The sequence below is a fragment of the Moschus berezovskii genome, chromosome 20 (genome assembly GCF_049115385.1).
Source record: "Moschus berezovskii isolate FMDL1 chromosome 20, NW_MosBer_1.0, whole genome shotgun sequence".
In the NCBI taxonomy this organism is placed as follows: Eukaryota; Metazoa; Chordata; class Mammalia; order Artiodactyla; family Moschidae; genus Moschus; species Moschus berezovskii.
Window position 1 is genome coordinate 38,243,424 of NC_142479.1, and position 25,016 is coordinate 38,268,439.

Sequence of the window (25,016 nt, forward strand, 5' to 3'; positions counted from 1 at the left end):
CAGGCCCCCTGAATTGGAAGCAATGGATCAGGAGAGCAAGTTCCCTTTCTGTCTACTTTTAGGAGAGTTAGAGAAGAATTAGTGTTTATTTCTGTAAGGTCAGTAGTAATGGACCTGGTATTCATTTACTGGTCAATCTAGCTAAAGATATATCAACCTGTTGGTCTTTCCAAAGAAAGCAGTAACAGTTTCACCGATTTTCTATTCTGTATTTCACTAATTCTTACTCTAATCCTTATTAATTCCTTCTTTCTACTTGCTTTAGGCTTCATTAACACTTTTTCCAGTGTTATAAAGTGAAACAGTAGATTACTCATTTGAAATATTTAATCTTTAAAACAAGCATTTATAGTTACATATGTCTAAGGACTGATGCAGCTACATTTCATAAGGATTGGCATGGCATGTCTACAATTCCATTTATCTCGAAGTATTTTCTAATTTTCTTCATGATTTCTTCATTCAGCTACTGATAACTCAGGAGTATATCACCAAATTTCCACATATTTGTGAGTTTCCCAAATTTCATTCCATTGTGATCAGAGAGCAAACACTGTATTATCAATCCTTTTATACTTAATCCTCTATTTCCTTGTTGATCTCCTTATTATTCTACTCATTAATGAAAGTGGAATACTAAAAAAATATAATCTTACTGTAAAACTGTATTTTTCTCCTTTCATTTCTGTCAGCTTGTTTTCTGTATTGTGGGATTCAGTAGTTAGATGTGTATATAACTATTTTGTCTTCCTGATGGATTGGCCCTTATATGTGGAATCTAAAATATGAAACAAATGAACTTATTTACACAACAGACTCAGACATAGAAAACAAATGTATAGTTACTAAAGGGGACAGGTGGTGAGGAAGGGATAAATTAGGAGTTTCGGATTAGCAGATACAAACCACTATACATAAAATAAACAACAAGGTCCTACTGTACAACACTGGGAACTATATTCAATATCCTGTAATACACCAAAATGGAAAAGATTATGAAAAAGAATATACAAGTATATTCACTTTGTTGTATACCAAAAACACAACACTGTAAATCAACTATGCTGCTGCTGCTGCTAAGTCACTTCAGTCGTGTCCGACTTTGTGTGACCCCATAGACGGCAGCCCACCAGGCTTTCCCGTCCCTGGGATTCTCCAGGCAAGAACACTGGAGTGGGTTGCCATTTCCTTCTCCAATGCATGAAGGTGAAAAGTGAAAGTGAAGTCGCTCAGTCGTGTCCGACTCTTAGCGACCCCACGGACTGCAGCCCACCAGGTTCCTCCGTCCATGGGATTTTCCAGGCAAGAGTACTGGAGTGGCGTGCCATTGCCTTCTCTGAGTTAATTTTTTTTAATTTTTAAAAATATAGTGCTACTATGAACACTCTTCAGAGAAGGCAATGGCAAGAGTACTGGAGTGGCGTGCCATTGCCTTCTCTAAGTTAATTTTTTTTAATTTTTAAAAATATAGTGCTACTATGAACACTCTTCAGAGAAGGCAATGGCACACCACTCCAGTACTCTTGCCTGGAAAATCCCATGGACGGAGGAACCTGGTGGGCTGCAGTCTGTGGGGTCGCTAAGAGTCGGACACGACTGAGCGACTTCACTTTCACTTTTCACCTTCATGCACTGGAGAAGGAAATGGCAACCCACTCCAGTGTTCTTGCCTGGAGAATCCCAGGGACGGGAAAGCCTGGTGGGCTGCCGTCTATGGGGTCACACAGAGTCGGATATGACTGAAGCGATTTAGCAGCAGCATCAACACTCTTATCTTTTCAAAGTACACCCAAAACATGTGCTTTTGGTTTTACTGAGCTAAACTCAACTTCACTTTCCATTTCTATTGTTTTATTTCTTGTATTTTGAGTTCACTCTTTCTCTAGCTTTTGAAGTTGAACATTGAGATCACTTAGTTTCACTTTCTTACATCTTCACATCTTTGAATAAACTAATTTTAATAAATGTTTTTAAAGTTATAAGTTTACTTGCAAAGTACTGTTTTAGCTGCATCCCACAAGTATCTTCATTGTATTCTAAGTAGTTTACAGTCTTCATTGATTTCCTCTTTAATTCATGAACAACAGGAATGCATTCTTAGTTTCTAAACTTTTTTTAAAAATTTACATTGTTTAAAATCTTTCTAACTGCATTAGGTAAGAAAACATGATAAGTAGCTTGACAATTAAAATATGTAAAGTGTTCCTTTGAGATATACATAATATTTCTAGTGCTCCTTATGATCCACACTTATGGCAGAAAGCGAAGAACTAAAGAGCCTCTTGATAAAAGTGAAAGAGAAGAGTGACAAAGTTCGCTTAAAACTCAACATTCAGAAAACTAAGATCATGACATCTGATTCCAACACTTCATGGCAAATAGATGGGGAAACAGTGGAAACAGGGACAGACTTTATTTTGGGGGGCTTCAAAATCACTGCAGATGGTGACTGCAGCCATGAAATTAAAAGACGCTTGCTCTTTGGAAGAAAAGTTATGACCAACCTAGATAGCATATTAAAAAGCAGAGACATTACTTTGCCAGCAAAGGTCCGTCTAGTTAAAGCTACGGTTTTTCCAGTGGTCATGTATGGATGTGAGAGTTGGACTATAAAGAAAGCTGAGCTCCGAAGAATTGATGTTTTTGAACTGTGGTGTTGGAGAAGACTCTTAAGAGCCCCTTGGACTGCAAGGAGACCCAACCAGTCCATCCTAAAAGAAATCAGTCCTGAATATTCACTGGAAGGACTGATGCCAAAGCTGAAACTCCGATACTTTGGCCACCTGATGTGAAGAACTGACTCATTGGAAAAGACCCTGATGCTGGGAAAGATTGAAGGGGAGAGGAGAAGGGGACGACAGAGGATGAGATGGTTGCAGGGCATCACCGACTCAATGGACATAGTTTGAGTAAACTCCGGGAACTGGTGATGGACAGGGAGGCCTGGCGTGCTGCAGTCCATGGGGTTGCAGAGAGACGGACACGACTGAGCAACTGAACCGATGAATATAAAAGACTGTATTTTTTTGGTTTCCTGGGTACATCATTGCTAGCTTTTTAAAATTTCATTACTCAAAATTGTTATATCTATAAAGTATAAATTTACTATTATTTACCCTACTTGGTACTCCATACTTATGTTTAAGGCACACTTCTGTTTCTTAATGCTTGAAAAACTCCAGTCATTATCTCCTCAAGTATTCTTTACTATTCCTTCCATTCTCTTCTCCTGGAATTCTTTTTACGTATCCTCCTAAACCAAGCTTTTAACTATTGCTCTGGTTAGTTGGCATCAGAGGTTTATATAAGTAATGCCATGTATAAAATCGTTTTGAACACCACTAGAAAACTTCACTGTCTTCTGGTGATTAACATGAGCTCTATTTCTACTATTCTCCTTCAAATTGAAAACTCTATGGCCTTTTGTTTGATTCCTTGTGTAACAGGCTCTTACTCATTGCTCAAAACTGAGGATTTCCAAAACACAAACACTGTTGCAGTGCCAAGCTTTGTACTGAAACTGGTTAAAGGAGAAACCTAAATCAAAAACTGTCTTTTGAAAGTTAAATCCCTTTTACAATCTCAGCAGAAAAGTAACAGAATTTTAAGTATTTATAACATTCCCAGTTGATGTCAGCTGGGAAAAGAATGGGTGTTAAGGCAGTTAGTACTTCTCATTACTATTTGCACTTCTATTTCAGCCACTCTCCAAATAAATGAAAGCACAGCTATTACAACACCAAAGCAAAAGCTACTCTAATTGGGAAAAATACCAGTATTTGGACTTCTGGGGTTATTGTGACCTGATCTGCTGAAAGATAAAACATACAAAGACTACTGAACACAACAAAACCATGACTTCTACTGTTACCCCTGGTGAAAATAACAGAAGACTAGATTTACACTTCATGCAACAAGATGAGCTGCTGCTTTAGAGGACATCTTACAATTTGTTTAGGCAAACAGCCAAGCCATCCATAAACTAAATCAACCTTTACCTTTTACACACTGTGCAATTTCTTTAGAAACGACACTAAAAACTCTCAAGAAGTATCACAATATTCCCTTTGAAATTCATAAAAAGTTAACTCCCCTATTCTCTATAGCCAGTTTAAGTTCACTGAGAACTTCAGATAGTAAAGATAAAAAAGTACACATACAGATTATTTACTGGGTCTAGATGTATTCAAAGCAATTTTAACATACCAGGTATGTTTTTGAACAAACCCACATTCAAAGCTACCTAGATATAAAACTGCAATTGATAATGTATTTCAGAAATGAGTTTCTTAGTCGTTTTCATTTCTTCAGAATTTTACAGAAAAGACAATTTTATAATTTCAGAAAAGATAAGGAAAACTATACTTCCTTGAAGATAAAAACCATATCTCATTCATCCCAACCTCCACAGTGTCTTGCAGACTATCACCATGCCTAGACAGGACACTACCTTTCCCATCTCCTTGTCAGCCTATGAAGGAAAAAATTAACAGTGAACAGCTAGCCCTCCTGCAACCCATGAGAAAACCATCCAATCCCACAATGCAGTGAGTAAACCTTTCCAAAGCAAGGGCTCAATTCTGTGAGCCCTAGCAACCTTCCATCCTATAGAACAGTGACTTTCAAACTGTTTTTACCATGATTCATAGCAAAAAATATATTTTATCACACAACTCTATACATACATGTGTATATGTAACTGAAACCGAAAATGTTGTTCAATTATACTTACTTAATCTTACCAGGTAAGTAATGTACTCTGTTATTTTCCATTGTATTTCTTTAAAAAAAAAAAAAAAACAAAACTGCTGGTAACAACCCATTCAATTCTGCTGTCCATCAAAGAGCTACAACCCAGTCTTAATAACACCACTCCAGGACGGTGGTTTTCAAAGTGAGTTACATGTACCTGAGCAGGTACACAAAGATCTTCCAAGGGATTCAGAACCACGTGGTGTTATAAAGGAATCAAATTCTAGATCCTCAACTTCCATAAAAATCTTTCCTAAAACAGAGAGGTGTTTATGTGTAGATTCTCCTTGCACCTCCCTTTTCTTAATACCCTTCTCCCTACATGACAAATGAAAGGCTTTCACCTATCCTGAGTTTTACTATGGTTCACTGCCTTATTGTGTAAAAACTCCACCGTGATATCAAACCAGAGGAATAATTTTAAAATATCAATGTCAGTAACAAAGTGAATGACTAGTAACTGGGTAACAAATCTTTTGGCAGGTCACACAGATGGCGCTAGTGGTAAAAGAACCCACTTGCCAATGCAGGAGACATGAGACATGGATTCAGTCCTTGGGATAGGAAGATCCTTGGGAGGAGGGCATGGCAGCCCACTCCAGTATTCATGGCTGGAGAATCCCATGGACAGAGGAGCCTGGTGGGCTACAGTCCGTGGGGTCACAGAGTTAGACATGACTGAAGCAACTTAGTACGTGTGCATGCATGGACTGCAAAGTCTACTTCAACAAAACTGAAAGAAGACCTATTTGAGTTGTCAATCTATAAAATAAAATTGATGCTAGAGCACTGGGTAATTGAACACATAATTCAGAAAGAGTTAAGAAAATAAAATAACAATCAGATTTATAAAAAGAAAAGCTTCTATTTCCATCTACTTATTTATGAGACCAGGGGCTTAACTTTACATCTATTTTTGTTTTGTTTTAAGGCCGTGCTGCTCAGCTTGTGGGATCTCAGTTCCCTGTCCAGGAACTGCACACAGGCCACAGCAGTTAAACCCCAAAATCCTAACTACTAAGCCACCATGGAATTTCCAACTTATATCAAGTTAAAAAAAAGAAAAGAAAAAAACTGAAACATATCTTTTTCTAGACATTAATAATATTCACTAGAGGTTAATAACTTAATTGGGTGGGAGAACCAATATATCTCTTAAGACCTGCATTTCCAGTAATTCTTACACCTTATCCTACTATTTTTTAAGTGTATACAATATTTATGATGTAATCACTTGTATACTTTACTGCAATACTGCAATACAAAAAGAAATTTATGTGCATATTTTTATTGCAGAGCAGTCAGACCAATTTTTCTAATGGCTTTCAAGCACAAAATATTACTGTAGGCCAGTGGTTCCCAAAGTGTCATCCCTGAACCAACAACATCAGCATTACCTTCTTAACTTTCTAAAAATCCAAAGTCTAGGATCCCACAGATCTAGTGATCAGAAACTCTGGGGGTGGGGCCCAGCAATCTTCCTTTTAATAAACCCTAGAGGTAAAATTCTGATGCACACTCAAATTTGTGTTCTAAAAAAATCACTTTGTAGAATAAAATTCCAAGGAAGATGTTAAAACTAACACAAGGAGGGGGAAAATGTAAAATTCCTGCTGAAGAATTTATTCACTTTTTTTTTATTCAATGGATCGGTGATGGATGTTATCATAAATCACTGATTGACTATACTGGATATGTCTAAAGCATGAATTTTTTATTTAAATTGTCAGCATTAACAGTACAATAGAATTGACATACTTCAAATCTTTTTAAATTTAAAATTAAAAAATGTTTAAGGAATGAGGGGTGTATGGAAACATTTTACGGAGTATATAAACTTAAATGTTGAAGGATCACCAGTCTAGAGTAATGATTCTCAAACTGTGGCCCTTGGACTGGCTGGAATGCAGTCACCTACAAGCTTATTAGAAACACAAATTCTCAGGCTCCAGCCCAACATACTGTGTTCCAACAAGTTTTCCGGGTGATTTTTATTCACTTTAGAGTCTGAAAGCTGCTGGTCTATACTAGAGCATCTATTCCCAAAATTTCATGTGCATCTGAATTACCCGGAGAGCTCCTTAAAACATCAGTTGCTACAGACTCTAATTCCAGAGTGTCAGATTCAGTAAGCCTGGGGTAGCTTCCAAAATTTTTCATTTCTAACAAGTTCCCCAGGAGATTATTAATGCGATGCTGCTATTTCACAATCACATTCTGAGAATCACTCACTGGTCTAGAGGGCTCTAGAAACCATATCTATACCTGCCTATGTCAATGTCCAAAATGTAAACTGTTCCCATCATCCTTCAGAGTAGGGTTCCCTCACGAGATATGCTCTCATACATTTGCCTTATACACTTTTTTCATTTGCCTTATACACTTTGCTTTTTTGGGGACTCAGCAGAGTCCGGCAGAGACATGGAATCAAAGCCATTGCAAGGTGTCACCTCTTAGAGCACTGTGGGTCAGGAAGATCCCCTGGAGAGGGAGAAGCTACCTACTCCAGTATTCTTGGGCTTCTCTGTTGGCTAAGATGGTAAGGAATCCGCCTGCAATGCAAGAGACCCGAGTTCAGTCCCTCGGTTGGGAAGATCCAGTGGAATAGGGCATGGCAACCCACTCCAATATTCCTGCCTGGAGAATCCCACAAACAGAGGAGCTTGGTGGGCTACAGTCCATGGGGTTGCAAAGAGTCAAACACGACTGAGCGACTAAGTGCACTATTATTCTTTTTTCTTCAGTAGAATTAAACTTCTATGAATACAAGAGCCACATGAATCTTGACCCTTCTGTATATCCAGCACAAGTCACAATGCCTACCTTATAGTAGGTATTAAACATATTAATGGATAATTAACATTTGTTGAATAAATTACATGAAATGTCAGTTTTAATATAACACAGCTAAGGCTATTATTAGAATGTCAACTGTCCTGATTTACCTGGGCTATCTCCCAAGTGCTAAGGGGACTGAAAGTCCTGTGTCCCAGGACTATCTAGCCTACTATATTAAATATCATTAATGTCAAAAGACAAAGAAATATCTAAATAATGCATTATTCAACTTGTTTTACAATTTCATTCTTAACCCTAACCTCTAAATAGGCTTCTATTATACAACTAGAAATAAAATCAAGATTTATTCAGTGATTAAAATTAACACTGTATACTACCAAGAAACTTGACAAAAAATTTTAAGACAGTTTTAGTACGGGGGTTGGGGGAGACTTATAAACTTACCCTCTTTAGCCAAATATAACTCTTTAAATTTTGCTCTCTTTTGATTAAATTCTTGCTCAAGCTGTTGCTTTGCACGTAAAAATTCTGCATTAATTTTTTCCAATTCTGCCACCCGCTGCTGAAGAGAAACTGAAAAGAAAAATACTAGTTAACAAGTAATAATTTTTATTTATAAATTAAGTTACAAGACTAGATTAGTACTGCAGCTGCATATTTCTATAAAGAAACAAGTGGTCAAGCTTCTCCCAAAGATCCAATATATTCCCAGAAATTCTAATTTTTCAAAAAAGACACTTCTACTCAACTTAATACACACGTTGTGAATGAATCCTGTAAGCTGAAACAATACATATATGGAGAATCACATAAAGCAAATTTCCCAAAAGAAAGCTTCAAAGTTCTTCTGGATAACTGAGTATGTCCATCCACTTATGGATTTGTTAAATATTGGATTATTTGGGCTGTTTATCCCACAAACAAATCTGCTGCCAATCTTGCCAGCTCCTGTCTCTCTCACGTGTTATAAGCAAAATCTAAAGGGCACTCTCATTAGGACAGCTATTCCAGACTGAACCATTCTCCCACTTTCAAGATGGCTCATTATACTGAAATCATAATGAAAAAACCTTTCATACAGAAAGGATACAGAACTGTACATTCTGTATGAACTCTCCATTACTGGGAGATTATCTGGTTTTTAGATTAACTTGATTATGGTATGGCAGGGACTGGGACCCATTTTTACTTGAGGAGCTCTATAATTTGGCCACAGCTGATTATATAAACACCTATCCTGACCAAACCCTGAGAGTATTTTGGTTCAACCAAGGAGAGGGAAATCCAAACTCTTGGCGGCATCCTTTACCCCAAGAGCAACCTAGCCACAAAGCTATGACCCTAATTGCTCCAGGGGATGCTTATCCAACTCTTTGTGACCCCATAGATGGCAGCGCACCAGGCTCCTCTGTCCCTGGGATTCTCCAGGCAAGAATACTGGAGTAGGTTGCCATTTCCTTCTCCAATGCATGCATGCATGCAAAGTCGCTTCAGTCGTGTCCAACTCCGTGCGACCCCATGGACAGGAGCCGACCAGGCTCCTCTGTCCAAGGGATTCTCCCAACCAAGAATACTGGAGTGGGTTGCCACTTCCTTCTCTAATGCATGCATGCATGTTAAGTCGCTTCAGTCGTGTCCGACTCTATGCAACCCCATGGACAGCAGCCCACCAGGCTCCTCTGTCCACGGGATTCTCCAAGCAAAAATACTGGAGTGGGTTGCCATTTCCTTCTCCCAGAAAGGGAGATAATACTACATGTTATCAGTAGTAACACATCTGCCTAATTACCTAGGTCAGCAGAGGTCTTGAATCCCTACAACCAGATAATAACAATTAACTAAAATTTTAACCATGATCTGAGATTATCTGTGAAGGCCCTAATACTCCTCTAAACCTATTACTCAATTAAATTGAGCTTATAATTTTATAGCACACAGAAAAAAAAAGACTGGAAAAAATGCAATGATCTGTCATTAATTTCTCCCATGTGCTTATCAAAGTTCTCTACAACTCCTTCAATACTAAATAATTAAAACCAGTATTTATTTGCTCCCATAACATCTTCAGTCAAGCCTCACTACAGATCTAACAGCATCAAAGCAATCCATGGCAAAAAGAGAAAATGATAGCTGCTTTGAGTTCCCTATCATTAAAAGTAAGGAGTTATTTTGAGGAGCAAACATCTAGGATCTTTAGGTCAAAGCAAAGAATGACATCTGATTATCTGAACACATGTTAACCCTCAGAGAAAAAGAGGAATGGAGAATCCACTGGAAGGGGGAAATGTGTAGCTATTTCATATTTACTTTTGAAATCATGAAGGAAATAAGTTCTCTGTACTATTTACTTGTCTTGGTATTTTTAATTGTCCAGATTCCAACTGTTAAATAAATTAAGCAAATTTTCCACTTCACGTTTTAGTTACAGGTAGCTACTTATTAAAACATGAGTTAGGGAAAAGCAATGGGAAATAAAGAAAGATGATCCTTCTGTTCTTGTCACTAAAAACTCACTCCCACCCACTACTACCTTCCACTAAAGTGCACACACACACACACACAAAATGCCCATACTTTCAACATTATATTTAGGAACTGAAGCTAATAAATCAATAAAAACTAAAATATAGCCTTTAAAATTACAGCCAAGAAAGATTAAGTGTGTTTCCAATACTCCCCACCCTGTCCTGGCTCTGACCTACAGTTGAGACGCAGTCTACACCCACAGATCTGGCTGCCTCTCACCACAACTGAGGACAAATTTCAATTCCAGCAGTCGTGATGCCCTTGAGGATATACCAAGTAACTAACTCTCTTATTCTCATTTTTTTTTAATAATAAAAATTTTTTAATCCTCCCCAAAATTTTTTTAAATCCACTTCAACTATTTCCAACATACTGCAGTTCTACAACACATAAAAAAGCCCAAAAGCTGCTTTTTATAAGAATGCCTCTACAGCTTTATCTGGAAAAATCAATTCACCTTGCATGAAACAGCAAGAAAGTTTAAAAACAGGCATCTCTTAAATCATAAGGCATGAGCAACCAACCACAAATCAAACTGAAAATAGATCTCATCACACAAAATATTTTTTTTAACATGGCGACTAGCAGTTCACAATAACTAGTTAATAGTTCATATAAAAACCACTTAGCCTGGCATATGAGAAAAAATGGGTAAATGTTAGCTATAAACTAGTCAAGATTTACTGATACCAAATGAATAAGGGGAAAAAGCAGAGTGATCAACTGGCTTTGACAAAAGACCAGAAGTCACTTCTAGCCTCATGATTCTGACTCAGATCCATGCTTAGACTTCCAGCTCATATCATTGCCTACTACCATGTATCATCCTAGCAACATGCCACCATTAATGCCAGCTTCAACAACACTAAGCCTGCTGTAACTCACAGCTGAGAGCTATTAGCATATCAGCCTCTGTTAAACATTCCACACATTCTGTATACTGCTACCTTCCTTTGAGTAATAAAATAAAGGGGGCGCACTATGTTATGCAATGACTTCTTGTAATGCTTGACATACAAAGAGAAAAATTATCACATCATTTATTCAAAATGTCTGCATTGATGGTATAATGATGAGCATAGCTGCCTTCCAAAAGTGTCTGAATTAAGCAACAATACAAAAAGAAAAGAATAATATGGCAAATAAATGAAGGAAAGGTGCAATAATTGTTAGGTATATCTCCTTCCCTAATTTTGACATGAATGTGAAAATATGTAATAATTTAGAAATATTTTAAAGCCTCAAGCTGGGTCTTACTATTATATTCTAACAGTATACTAAATTTGATGAGACATTATCAATGTGGGGAAAAACACAGTCTAGGTTAAACGTTACTACAATCACAATTTTTTTTGTTTAAAAACAATTAAGATCCAGGAAAATACCTATTTCAAGCAAAAGAAAAAAACAATGCATAACTCCAGTGGAACAAAAGAATCTGAACAGTTCCTGAAACTCAGAAGTCTTAACTTGTATATCATTGACTTTAAAGTGAAACTATTAAGTACTGCAGGTATGTACATCCATCCAATGGAATAATATTAAGTCAGAAAAATTATATTAAAAGATTAAGACACAAAATTATATTGATATATAACATAACATGATCTATGGAAATATATATATATGACTGGCAAGAATAGGCCAAATTATATTCAGAGTGGTTCTCTCTCTGAATCAAAGCTAATAAAAGGATAAATTACACTTGACTGGATTTAAATTAAAAAGTAGTAAGATGCTTTTTTTTTTAGTTTCAGTGATTATAATTTTGTCCTATTGCTCCATCTCAATTTCTCTGCTCATAAAAAGTACACATAACTTATATCAATGGTCTTAAAATATTTTAATACACTAAAGAGTCATTTTTTAAAACTACATGTATATTTTCCCAGGACAAATAATTTGTTAAAATAAAAAAAAAAACTGCTAAAAACAAAAATCTTTTGTTTCAGAAGTGGCCTTTCAGCTGGCAAATGACCTATACTCTGAAAACTCTTCCCTGTACTCTGCAAACTCTGTCCAGCCTTTTGAGGGATTATTAAAAATTATTATTATTTGCAGTAAATACACCACTGAATGATGCCTTGTTTAGGAAATATTCAGTAAATCCACAATTACTTGCCTCAATAAGGAAGGGGAAGGAGAAGGTAACGTAAAGCAGTCTACAATAACATTACCAGTCACCTGACAGTATTAGAGCAAACAGATATAGCACTTGGGAATAATTTTTTCCATAATACTAAAGACAAACATAAATTCTTCAGTATAATAGAAAGCCTGTCATCTCATTTTATATAATCCTCCAAAATCTGACTCTAACAACTTTAAGATACTGCAGCCTTTCTCTCTGTCCATTTACTCAGATGAACCATTTCTAAAACAAAAGAACATTTGGTGATGAAGTTTACACAGAACATCTTCGCCTTCCTTATGTGAAGCAAAATGAAAACCCTTATTTTCTTTTACTCTTTTATTCTTTTTTTAAAACTCTCTTAAATAATTAGGTGCTATAGTATTTCAGATAAAAGATAACACTTTTTAAATGATGGGCTTCAAATAAGAAAGTCAATTATTTCTCATGTAAAAATTAGGTGTTTATGTAAATGACTTGAAAATGTTGTCATAAATCCAGGAAAAAATGAAAAGAACTGGCACCAAATTTTAATTCAGGTAGATAATGAGATAATGAAAAATTAAGAAGAGAGTCTTCAAAAGGGCAAAAGTAGAATTAAGGATGGAAAAAACTGATGTGGGGAATGGGTAGCAGGGGTGACAAGAACAGCAGTTAGAAGAATCGAAAAACAGAACATTTTCTAATTTTCAACCTCCCTAGAGATGTTAATGATCAAAATTAATTAATTAACCTCTAGGCATTTGCAGTGTGGAATTTAATGGGTCCAATTTTTAGTTTACATTATTGAGTGGGAATAATAACTGGATAATAGTGTTACAAGGATTTTACAGATTACTATAGTCCAATATATTTCAAACTAAATGTCCATCCATCAGTAAGCTGTTATATCAATTTAATGATTAGCAATCTGCCATTTAAAGTTAATAATAAAATATAATAGGAAATACCAGCAACACATTTAATATGGGTAAATGTTATTTCATGATGGGGTTGCACTGGAGAAAGTGCTTCTTACAGTGGAGAGAGGTCAAAATAGTTTGAAACACCAATTCCTAATTCATGCAGGAATCCATTCCTATAACCGACATGTGATCACATGGCTTACACATAAACATAAAGCTAACAACTCAGTTCACTGCCTCATGGGGCAGTCAATTCCATCATGAAGAGATTTTAGATTATCCTCCCCGCTTTACTTGAAAAACTGGTCACCTGTTAGAAATATCCTTTTTTACTAAAAGAACCTTAAATCATCTTCCTTAGAAATCTTAGTTTTGCCCTAAAGAATCAGTGAGGAAATTTGCTATTATCTGACATCTCACACCTGCCCTCTCCTTTCTTCTCCAGATAAAATATCTCTTCACCCTTTAATAACATCTAAATTCTTCATGATCTCAGTTGTTCTCTCTACACACTACAGTTAGTCAAAATTCTACATAAAACAGGACACACTAATCCTAACACAATACCAGCTTAGTAGAAACATCGTATCTGGGGGCTATACTCTTAATAACATACTATAAATTTACCCTAGCTTTTACTGGCCATGATTTCACATTGTCATTGCTGGCCCAATAAAGATAACTTCAAAAATAAGTTGACTATACACAATACCTAATATAAAATGAATAACCAACAAAGACCTACTGTATAGCACAGGGAACTATACTTAATATTTTGTAATAACCTATAAGGGAAAAGAATCTGAAAAAGAATACATACACAAACAAGCATACATATACAACTGAATCACTGTGCTGTATACCTGAAACTAACACAACACTGTAAATCAACAACACTTCAATTTTTTAAAAAAGCTAACTGTATGGTTGAAATAAACTATGGACATTTTTGAATACTGGTCAAGATATACAATATAGTTCAACCACCATTACATGCATTTTACCAGATAATTTTTTAATCACCTTAATTTCTGATTACACTTAGCCCAATTACCATAACTGTCAAAAGGTCATGTTCAACAACTGATATAACTATGCGTGGATAAAAATGGATAGCTATCTATTCAATTTGTACAAATTGGTATTATTCTACTTTTGAGTATTTCAAATATCAAATGCCAAGCCACTCACTGGACTGAAAAGCAGATATATTTTCTATTTGGATATTTAAATATTTTAGAGTCCCACTTACAAGACAAATAAAGCAATTCAAAACTTATATCTTAAGCTTAAAACTCAAAGAAGGCTTACTTAAGAAAAGGCCAAAAGAATTCAGCTTTCTGCCTGTAACTCTACTGGCATTCATAAGTAGAACCACATCATGCCACTTTAGGACCTGGCTTAGAACTCTGAGAATTCACTATCAGTGAAGCTGAATTTAATCCTTATTTTGTGCTTGAATTAACCATGTGTCAGTAAGGTTGCTGGTGAGAATGCAAATTAAATTAGTACAACCACTTTGGAAAACAGTTCTTTACAGATGCATACCTACCACATGATACAGCAATCCTACAAATGAAAACATATTTCCACACAAAGGTTTGCACACAAGTGCTCACCAAAGCTTTGATAATACTTACAAAACTACTTTGGCTTATGATAACCAAAAATTGGAAATAAACCAAAATGCCCACTATAAATGGACAAATAATAGTGTATCCATACAATGAAATATTAGACAGCAACAAAAAGGAATGCACTACTAATTCACACAATCTGGATAAATCTCAAGAGCATTGTTTAAGTGAAAGAAATCAGACACAAAAAATATGATCCCACTTATATAAAATTCTAGAAAAGGCAAAACTATGACGACAGAAAGCAGAGCAGCACTTGACCAGAGGAGTTTAACCACAAAGTGTCATGAAAGAACTTTTTGAGGTAAAATATTCTATAACACAATTATGGTGATGGTTACAAACTACGTATGTTTGAAAACTCATGAATCTATATACTTAAATATAAGTATATAATATATATACTTATATATAATATATATAAAAAATATATATTATATATAATATAAAATAAATTTTAGCATACTTATACTTAAATATAAGTATATAATATAATATATATACTTATATATAATATAAATATATATTTATATATAAATATATATATATACTTATATATAATATAAAATAGTAAATTTTAGCATAAACTGTCTTTTGATCAGCTCTGTGGTATGAATTTACAATTACAAGAATAAATGAGTGCTTGGCAGCATTAAGTGCTATCCTCTTCAGGCCAGTTTTATTATCTTCATAGCACTTATCACTATCTGAAAACTATTTCCCTAAATATATGAATGTTTAAATATTGTTCCATACTAGAGGAGACCCTCAGTGAAAACTGAGACTGTATGTATCCTGCTCGTTGTTACATGTTACATTTTTAACACCTTGAACTGTGGCCAACACATGGAAGGCATTCAATAAATATTTACTAAATAAGTTAAGTAAACAAAAAAGATAAGCGGGAATAACTAAAACCCATTGATGAAGAGGGGCATAAGTCACGGTTTTAAAAGACAGCAAGGATTTGAAGAACCAAAGGAGAGAAGAGTCTTCAACTGCAATGGAAATGAGACAGTAATGAATATCTGTCTAGGAGCCAGCAAACAAACATCTCTGATGCGGGCAAAACTGCAACTTTCCCAACTTTGCATACAAGTCCCAATGAGTTACTCCTTGGCTTTCCAACATGGTAGCCATGGGGCTTCCCTGGTAGCTCAGTTGGTAAAGAATCTGCCTGCAATGCAGGAAACCCTGGTTCGATTCCTGGGTCAGAAGATCCACTAGAAAAGGGATAGGCTACCCATTCGAGTATTCTTGGGCTTCTCTTGTGGCTCAGCTGGTAAAGAATCTGCCCACAATGTGGGAGACCTGGTTTGATCCCTGGGTTGGGAAGATCCCCTGGAGAGGGGAAAGACTACGCACTCCAGTATTCTGGCCTGGGGAATTTCATGGACTGTATAGTCTATGGGGTCACAAAGAGTCTTGACATGACTGAGCAACTTTCACTTTCCAGCCACTGAACACATGAAATGTGGCCATCTGAATTATGTGTTAAATATGAAACATATATAGAATTTTGAAGACTTCAGTACAAAAAAATTTTACTATCTCATTAATACTCTCTATCACAAGTAGAAATTATAACATCTGGAATATATTGGATAATAAAATTGAGTATTAAAATTCATTTCACAGAAAGTTATACACGCATGTTCAGAGAAGCATTATTCATAACAGCTAAAGAAAGGAAACTCAAATGCTCATCAACTGATGACTGGATAAACAAAATCTGGTATATTTATACAACAGAATACTATATATCCAAAAAAGGAATGACGTACTAACAAGTTACAAGATGGATGAGCCTTGAAAACATTAAGTAAAAAAAGCCAGACACCAAAGGCTACCCATTGTATGATCCCATTTATATGTAATATCCAGAGAAGGAAAATTCATAGAGACTAAAATATTAGTGGTTGCCAGCAGTTGGGGAAGGAGGAATGGAATGGGGAATGACTGTTAATGGTCGGGGTATTCTTTGGAGGATGAGGAACATATTTTGAAATTAGTGGTGATGGATGCACAGCTCTGCAGATATTCTAAAAACCACTGAATTGTATGTTTTAAAGGGGTGAAGTTGATGGTGTATGAATTGAATCTGAGTAAAGCTGTTAATAAAATTAATCTCAATAAAATTAATTTCACCTGTCTTTCTATTTAGAAGTGTTTGTTTCAGTTTGATTTTTTTAATCTTTTAACGTGGCTGCCGGATGCAACCGAAGTGACCTAGCACAGCACACACAGCACAATGTGGCTGCCAAAAAAATTTACACTCTTTGGCTCACATTACATCTCTACTGGAGAGCATGTTCTAGAGAGCTTATGTGGGGAGGGGGATACCCTGGATATTTTTAGTTCTCATTTTTACCTCTATTTGTCTTACTCTATTTTTCCTAATTTGCCAGCCTGCTTCAAGTATCACCATACTTTACAGCCAACTGAGACACTAAGATCAGTCATCTTAAAACTCAAGATTCCCTTCTCCCCTGTGCTTTTACAGTAGCACAGTGTTACTCTACTACAGTGTGCAGACTATTAGTGGTCAAATGAGATAAGGAGTTTGTACAAGAATGTAAAATCTACTAGGACACTGAGCACTTTTCCAGGGTTCCTTGAGAAAAATGACTGATTCTAAGTCTGGGGCAGAAGTAAACGGTAAACCTGGAACACCATGGCACCCATTGCAATTTTATCAAAGGATGTCCCTTTGTAACAAAGGAGTTAACTTAGAGGATTCAATGGCCAACGATGAGATAATCTGAACATCAGTGTGGTAGGCTGAACCAACCCTTCCCCTCAAATACTAATTTCCTGATTACCAAACCAGTAAATATTACCTTATATAGTAAATGATGTAATTAAGGATCTTGAGAAAAGTAGTTTATCCTGGACTATCCAGCTGAAAAATAATGTACCCATAAAACCATTCCTCCACCATTCCAGATAAAGGGGCATAATACATATTCACACATACAATTCACAACAGATTAACTATTAATAAAAAATTTAATTACTTTTGGTTAACAATCCCTTTAATATAAAATGCAAATTTCCTCAGAATAGTCTGGGGATTTTTTATTCATCTTACCTGGAAGCTAATTACTTTACAATGTTGTGGTGGTTTTTGCCATACATTCACATGAATCAACCACAAGCGTACATATGTCCCCCGTCCCATCTCCCTCCCCACCCCATCCCTCTGGGTTGTCCCACAGCACTGGCTTTGAGTGCCCTGCTTCACGTATCAAACTTGCACTGGTCATCTATTTTACATATGGTAATCTACATGTTTCAATGCTATTCTCTCAAATCATCCCACCCTCGCCTTTTCCCACAGAGTCAAAAGTCTGTTCTTTACATCTGTCTCTCTCTTGCTGTCTTGCATACAGGGTCATCATTATCGTCTTTCTAAATTCCATATATATGCACTTATATTAGTATATTGTATTCCATATACATGCATTTGTATTGGTGTTTCTCTGACTTACTTCACTCTGTATAATAGGCTCCAGTTTTATCCACCTCATTAGAACTGACTCAAATGAGTTCTTTTTTATAGCTGAAAAATATCCTGTTGCGTATATGTACCACAACTTCTTTATCCATTCGTCTGCCAATGGACATCTAGGTTGCTTCTGGGTCCTAGCTATTGTAAACAGTGCTGCAATGAACACTGGGGTACAAATGTCTCTTTCAATTCTGGTTTCCTCGGTGTGTATGCCCAGCAGTGGGATTGCTGGGTCATATGGCAGTTCTATTTCCAGTTCTTTAAGGACTCTCCACACTGTTCTCCATAGTGGCTATACTAGTTTGCATTCCCACCAACAGTGTAAGAGGGGTCCCTTTTCTCCACATCCTCTTCAGCATTTGTTTGTAGACTTTTTGATAGCAACCTTTCTGACCAGCATGAGATTGTACCTCATTGTGGTTTTGACTTGCATTTCTCTGATAATAAGTGATGTTGAGCATCTTTTCATGTGTTTGTTAGCCATCTGCATGTCTTCTTTGGAGAAATGTCTGTTTAGTTCTTTGGCCCATTTTTTGACTGGGTTGTTTGTTTTTCTGGTATTGAGCTGTATGAGATGCTTATAAATTTTGGAGATTAATTCTTTGTCAGTTGTTTCATTTGCTATTATTTTCCCCCATTCTGAAGACTGCCTTTTCACCGTGCTTATAGTTTCTTTCCTTCCTTGTGTAAAAGCTTCTAAGTTTAATTAGGTCCCATTTGCTAATTTTTGTTTTTATTTCCCTTATTCTGGGAGGTGGGTCATAGAGGACCTGGCTGTGATTTATGTCAGAGAGTGTTCTACATGTTTTCCTCTCAGAGTTTTATAATTTCTAGTCTTACATTTAGATCTTTAATCCATTTTGAGTTTATTTTTGTGTATGGTGTTATAAAGTGTTTTAGTTTCATTCTTTTACAGGTGGTTGACCAGTTTTCCCAGCACTATTTGTTAAAAAGATTATCTTTTCTACATTGTATATTTTTGCCTCCTTTGTCAAAGGTAAGGTGTCCATAAGTACCTGGATTTATCTCTGGGCTTTCTACTTTGTTTCATTGATCTATATTTCTGTCTTTGTGCCAGTACCATATTGTCTTGATGAAGATTTTTTTTTTAAATCATTTACAGGGGGGAAAAAGTCAAGCCTAACACAACATATGATACCTCTTAGAACCATGTTTGATTACACTATAAAACAAATCAAATCCCCTATGTACACACTGTCCTTCATTATAACACAGAAAACCTAAAATGTATATGTAATTTCTTATCTCTCTACACTTGTTTACAGGATTACAATATAACTACACAGCTGACATTAGGAGTTACTTATCACAAGAAAAGTTCTTCATAAATAAATCATAAAAACACAAGCATTATAAGGAAAGTTAAATGCATTATTTATGAGCTTTTCAGAAATATCAAGGTCATACACAGAAAGGGATCAGAATTTTGATAAATAGTTATCCTAAGTGTGGAGAAAGATTAATTATATATCCCTGAGGAGACATGAGAAATCAACAGGCAAAAATATTTCCAGGAGAGAGTGCTGATGTTATTGGGGTTGTTGCAGGGTCTCAAAATTAGAAAAAATTAAATAATGGAAGCTAACAATTAAGTATCCGCTACCTATCAGGTATCATATAGAAAGCAGTAAAGCATAGTAATTGAAAGCACAGGCTCTGGAATTAATTTTTGAATCCAGCTCTGCCACTTATAAACTGTTTCCTTCTCTTTAGCTGTAAAAATGAAGACTAGATTACTACTACATTCCAGGGTTGTAGGAAGGATTAAATAATCTATATACAGCTTAAAGAGTATTAGGCAAGTTATTTTATACACTGGATCATTAAATTTTCAAAACAAACCATAAAGTAGGCATACCATCTCTCGTTATAGCTGAGGAAACATTCTGAGAAATTAAGTAAAATGCCTACTGTCGCACAGTTAATAAATGGCAGAGCTGGGTTCAAACACCAATCTGTCAAGTCCTAGAAAGATTTCCCTGTGACTCTAAATATTTCATAGAGACTAATATAGAAGATCCATGCATCACATGAGCTATAAACAAGTATAATACCACCTTCTAGGGTGGCTCTTTTATTTAGTCACACTGTTAATTTACATGTTGAAATATATATACTCAATAATAAGTCATTTTCCTTCACAGTAAGGGCATTATACTGTTAGGGTTTTGGTTTTTTTAAGTTATTTGTGTAACTATATCAGAATGGTAAAGGCACAATCTAAAGCATTTTATTATAAGCCAGTGGTTCTCAACTGGAGGTGCTTTTGCTCCCCAGAGGACATTTGGCAATGTCGGGAGACATTCCTGGTTGTCACAACCAACGGCTAAGGGTACTGGTATTCAGTGGTTAGAGGTCAAAGAGGCTGCTTCACATCCTACAATGTAAAGGTCAGTCATCCACAACAAAGAATCGTCCGTTCCGTCCCGTCACTCAGTCGTGTCCGACTCCATGCGACCCCGTGGACTGTAGCCTACCAGGCTTCTCCGTCCATGGGATTCTCCAGGCAAGAATACTGGAGTGAGTTACCGTTTCCTTCTCCAGGGGATCTTCCCGACCCAGGGATCGAACCCAGGTCTCCCACATTGGAGGCAGACACTTTAAACTCTGAGCCACCATAACCCAGCCTAAAATGTCAATAGCGGTAAAGGTGAGAAATCTGTTATAAACTGATTGGGAGGGTTGAGAATTTCAGATACAAGTGACAGACTAGAAGACAGGTAGAAAGTCTCTCTCCAAAGGAAACCATAAACAAACAAAAAGACAATCTACAGAATGGGAGAAAATATTTCCAAAGGATACGACCGATAAGAGCTTAATTTCCAAAATATACAAAGAGCCCATACAAGTCAACAACAAAAACCAATCAAAAAAATGGTCTGAAGAACTTAATAGATATTTCTCCAAAGATGACATACAGCTGGCCAAAAGGCACATGAAAAGAAGCTCAACATCACTAATTATCAGAGAGATGAAAATCAAAACTACAGGTACCACCTCACACTGGTCAGACAGTCATCATTAAAAAGTCTACAAATAAAAAAAGCTGGAAAGGATGCGGAGAAAAGGGAGCCCTCCTACACTACTGATGAGAATGTAAGTTGGTGCAGCCACTATGGAGTATGGAGATTCCTCAAGAAACTAGAGTTGCCATATGATCCAGCAATCCCTCTCTTGGGCATATATCCGAACAAGACTACAAATCAAAAAGATACATGCACCCCAATGTTCAAAGCAGCACTATTTACAATAGCCAAGACATAGAAATAACCTAAATGTCCACTGACAGATGAATTGATAAAGATGATGTGGTATATATATCCAATGGAATTCTACTCAGTCATAAAAAAGTATGAAATAATGCCTTTTGCAGCAACATGGATAGCCTAGAGATTATCACGCTAAGTGATGTAAGTCAAAGACATATCATATTATGATACCACTTACATGTGGAATCTAAAATATGACACAAATGAACTTATCCACAAAACAGAAACAGACTCACAGAGAACAGACTTGTGGTTGCCAAGGGGGATGGGGGGTGGATGGATTGGGAGTTTGGGGTTAGCAGATTCAAACTATTTATTATATACAGAATTGATAAACAACATCCTACTGTATAGGATAAGGAACTATACTCAATATCCTGTTATAAACCAGAATGGGCAAGAATATGAATATATATATATATATATATATCTGAAGCACTTTGCTATACAGCAGAAATTAACACCATATTATAAATCAACTATACTTCATTTTTTTAAGTCCATTCTAATCCTAAAATGCTGTCTCCTGACCATACCTGATTAAAGCAAATCCAGGATATATTTCAGGACAGAGGACTAGGTAGTAATCAACAGCAAAAGTCTTAAAATTTTGTATACTTTTCAACCAAGCAATTTCACTACCAAGTATATATCCTAAGAAGTAATGATGATGAATATACAGATTTCATTACAAGAATGTTACTTCTTTAAAGCATTTATTTCAAAACATTAGAATATCAAAAGTTAGACATAAGCAAATGCCTGATAAAATAAAAGTGACCCCCAAACAAGTTTCAAGATGAAACTTGAAAGAGACCATAACAAATTCTAACAAAACTACAGGGAATAAACACTTCCTATGTTATTTAAACTGTCTTCAGCATAGTAAAAGATGGAATGCTTCCCTATTTTACTAGGCTAGTATAACCAATGTACCAAAACCCAAAATGGAAAACTATATGCCAATCTCAGTTATGAATTTTTTCAAATTAAAAAGACATTAAAATATTATTAAACCCAATCTAGATACGTACTAGAACAACCCATCACAACCAAGTTGAGTTTATCTCAACAAAATCTGTCCCAACATTAGGAAACCAATTAATCAATTTTGTTACAGATCAAAAAGACCTGAAATAATCTCAATGAATTACAAAGGAAAAAAGTAAAGCAATGAAAGAGGAAAGCAGCTCTGAGAAACAAATAATGTCCAATAAAAGGATGATCCACATACCTAAAACAGAGAACCCAACAAATGGAACTAAGAAAATATTAAAAGAAAAAAGAAAGAAAACACTCAAAGATTTAAAAGAACAAAAGGAAATCAGAACTGAATACTCAACAAAAAATAATAAAGATGTGAGCAAACAGGCTGACACAGGAAGAAAATAGAAGGAACTTGGATCTTGGACATCCTTGAACAATTGAACCAGCCTTGGAATGCTTTACTTCTAAACTTGTCATACACAAGAAAATCAATCCTTGAGTCACTTGGGACTGGATTTCCAATTGCTGTGGGGGAGAAGTATTCCTGACACAGAAGAATACATCAAAATGTATATATATCAAAAGTATCAAAATTTACATGCACGGAACCTTTGAACCTTTGAACAACTAATAAGGATTAAGGTAAGTATTTGCATAAATATTTAGAGATATATGTAGCGGGATATTTACAACAGTGTTAACTGTAATAGAAAAAAATTAACTATATAATGTATACCAAGAGACCTAATTAATATTATGGAATCCATACAATGGAATACCATGAAGTCATTAAAATGTTACTTAAGTGGGAATTTTTAAGAGTTTTTTCATACATTATACATATTAAAACTCTGCAAAGATAATAAATCAACAAGTGAATGGATATTATCTTTGGCTAATCTTTCTTTCTTTATGCTTTCTACATTTTTTGAATTGCTTGCAGTAGGCAATATTAATTTTATCTAAAATTCCTAACTTGACAAACAGCTCATATAGAAACAACTCAGAAAATTCAAATGATACTGGAAAAAATGGCCAACAATTTAGGAAAGAAACAAAAATGAAAAAAGTATAAGCGGATATCTAACACTGAGATAAAGCAAGTCTTTGAAAGTATCAAAGCACTATCAAGTTTGTTCAAAAGAATCCTTAGGCTTCTCTATACCATACATTAGCAATAAGAGAAAGAATAAACTCTAAAAGTATCTAACAAATAAATGACAAAATCCAATGTCCATGAAAGAGATATTTATAAATTAATAAGAAAATGACAAAGGACATGAAGAGGCAATGCACAAAGAAAACCAGTGGTCAATACATTTTTAAAGCCTAATCACACCCTTCAAAACGGTATCTTATTGCTGTTTTAAGTTGCATTTAGTAACTTAAAACAGCAATAACATTTGTCTATGCTATTGGTTATAAAAATTTTAATCTATACTTAATGTTCACAGGAATGAGGTTACACTAAAAGACATCAGTACTAATGGGAGAAATGTAAACTAGAATAAGACAGATGTGTAAGGATGTCTCCTGTAGAGTTATTTACTAATAGCAAGATCTTACAAATAATCAAATAGGCAGAAACAGGAAAATAAATCATGATATACTTACAGACTTTTAAAATCAATTTTTTTGAAAAATAACTTACACAGAAAAATTTTACATCATAATTAAAAATAGAGGGACTTCCCTGGTGGTCTAGTGGTTAAGACTCTGAGCTCCCAATGCAGGGAGCCCAGGGTTCAGTCCCTGGCTGGGAAACTAGATCCCACATGCCGCAACTAAGAGTTCACATATGGCAACTAAAGATTCCTTGTGCAGTTGAAGATCGAGGATCCCACGTGCTGCAACCCAGACCTAGCACAGTCAAATAAATAAATAAAAATAATGTAAAAGAAAAAGAATACAAAACTGCATGTGCAGTATGATCTACTGCTTAAAAATTGTATTTGTTGATATAAAACATGGCCAGAAATACACTGACAAAACATCCCAAAGCATACGATTACAAGTAATAAGTCCAGTTTTCTTTAAACGTTCTTTGTACTTTATGACAGAAAAAAAAAACCCTTGGTGTTTTAATTTTGCCCTCTTTTTAATGATGAGAGTTTACTTAACTAACCCTGACCTAAGAGATAGTGGGTGGAATGAAAATAGTCATGAAGCCTGAGCAATTTACTAAACTTTCACTTCCTCAACTGTGAAATAGGGAGAATACCAACCTTAAAGAATTCAGAGATTTGAATAATTAATGCATTTAAAGTGCCTTAAGGGAGCACAGTGGTACACTTACTGTGATCATTCCAACCTTATCTGAATGAATAGATACCTAGGAAGAGTTCAGGAAAATTCTACAAGGTTCTTGGCTCTTTAAAACATTAAAACACTAGAAAGCAGGGAAAAAGTCATTGTAACTATGTTGTATAACACCAGAAAAGATAAATCAAAAAACAGCATGTAATAAATTGTGTGACA

At 35.6% G+C, this 25,016-nt stretch overlaps 1 protein-coding gene across 3 annotated transcripts in view; it reads right to left on the reverse strand.

Moving 5' to 3' along the window:
• Positions 1 to 25,016, reverse strand: part of RABEP1 (rabaptin, RAB GTPase binding effector protein 1) — a 91,911-nt gene that overhangs the window by 55,292 nt on the left and 11,603 nt on the right. For 2 of the 3 annotated variants that reach the window (XM_055404284.2, XM_055404294.2), the window contains exon 2: positions 7,996 to 8,124. The exons of the other annotated variant lie outside the window; for it this stretch is intronic. In XM_055404284.2, the coding sequence (XP_055260259.1) occupies positions 7,996 to 8,124 (129 nt within the window). The remainder of the gene's footprint in view (positions 1 to 7,995; positions 8,125 to 25,016) is intronic. 3 annotated transcript variants of the gene reach the window in all.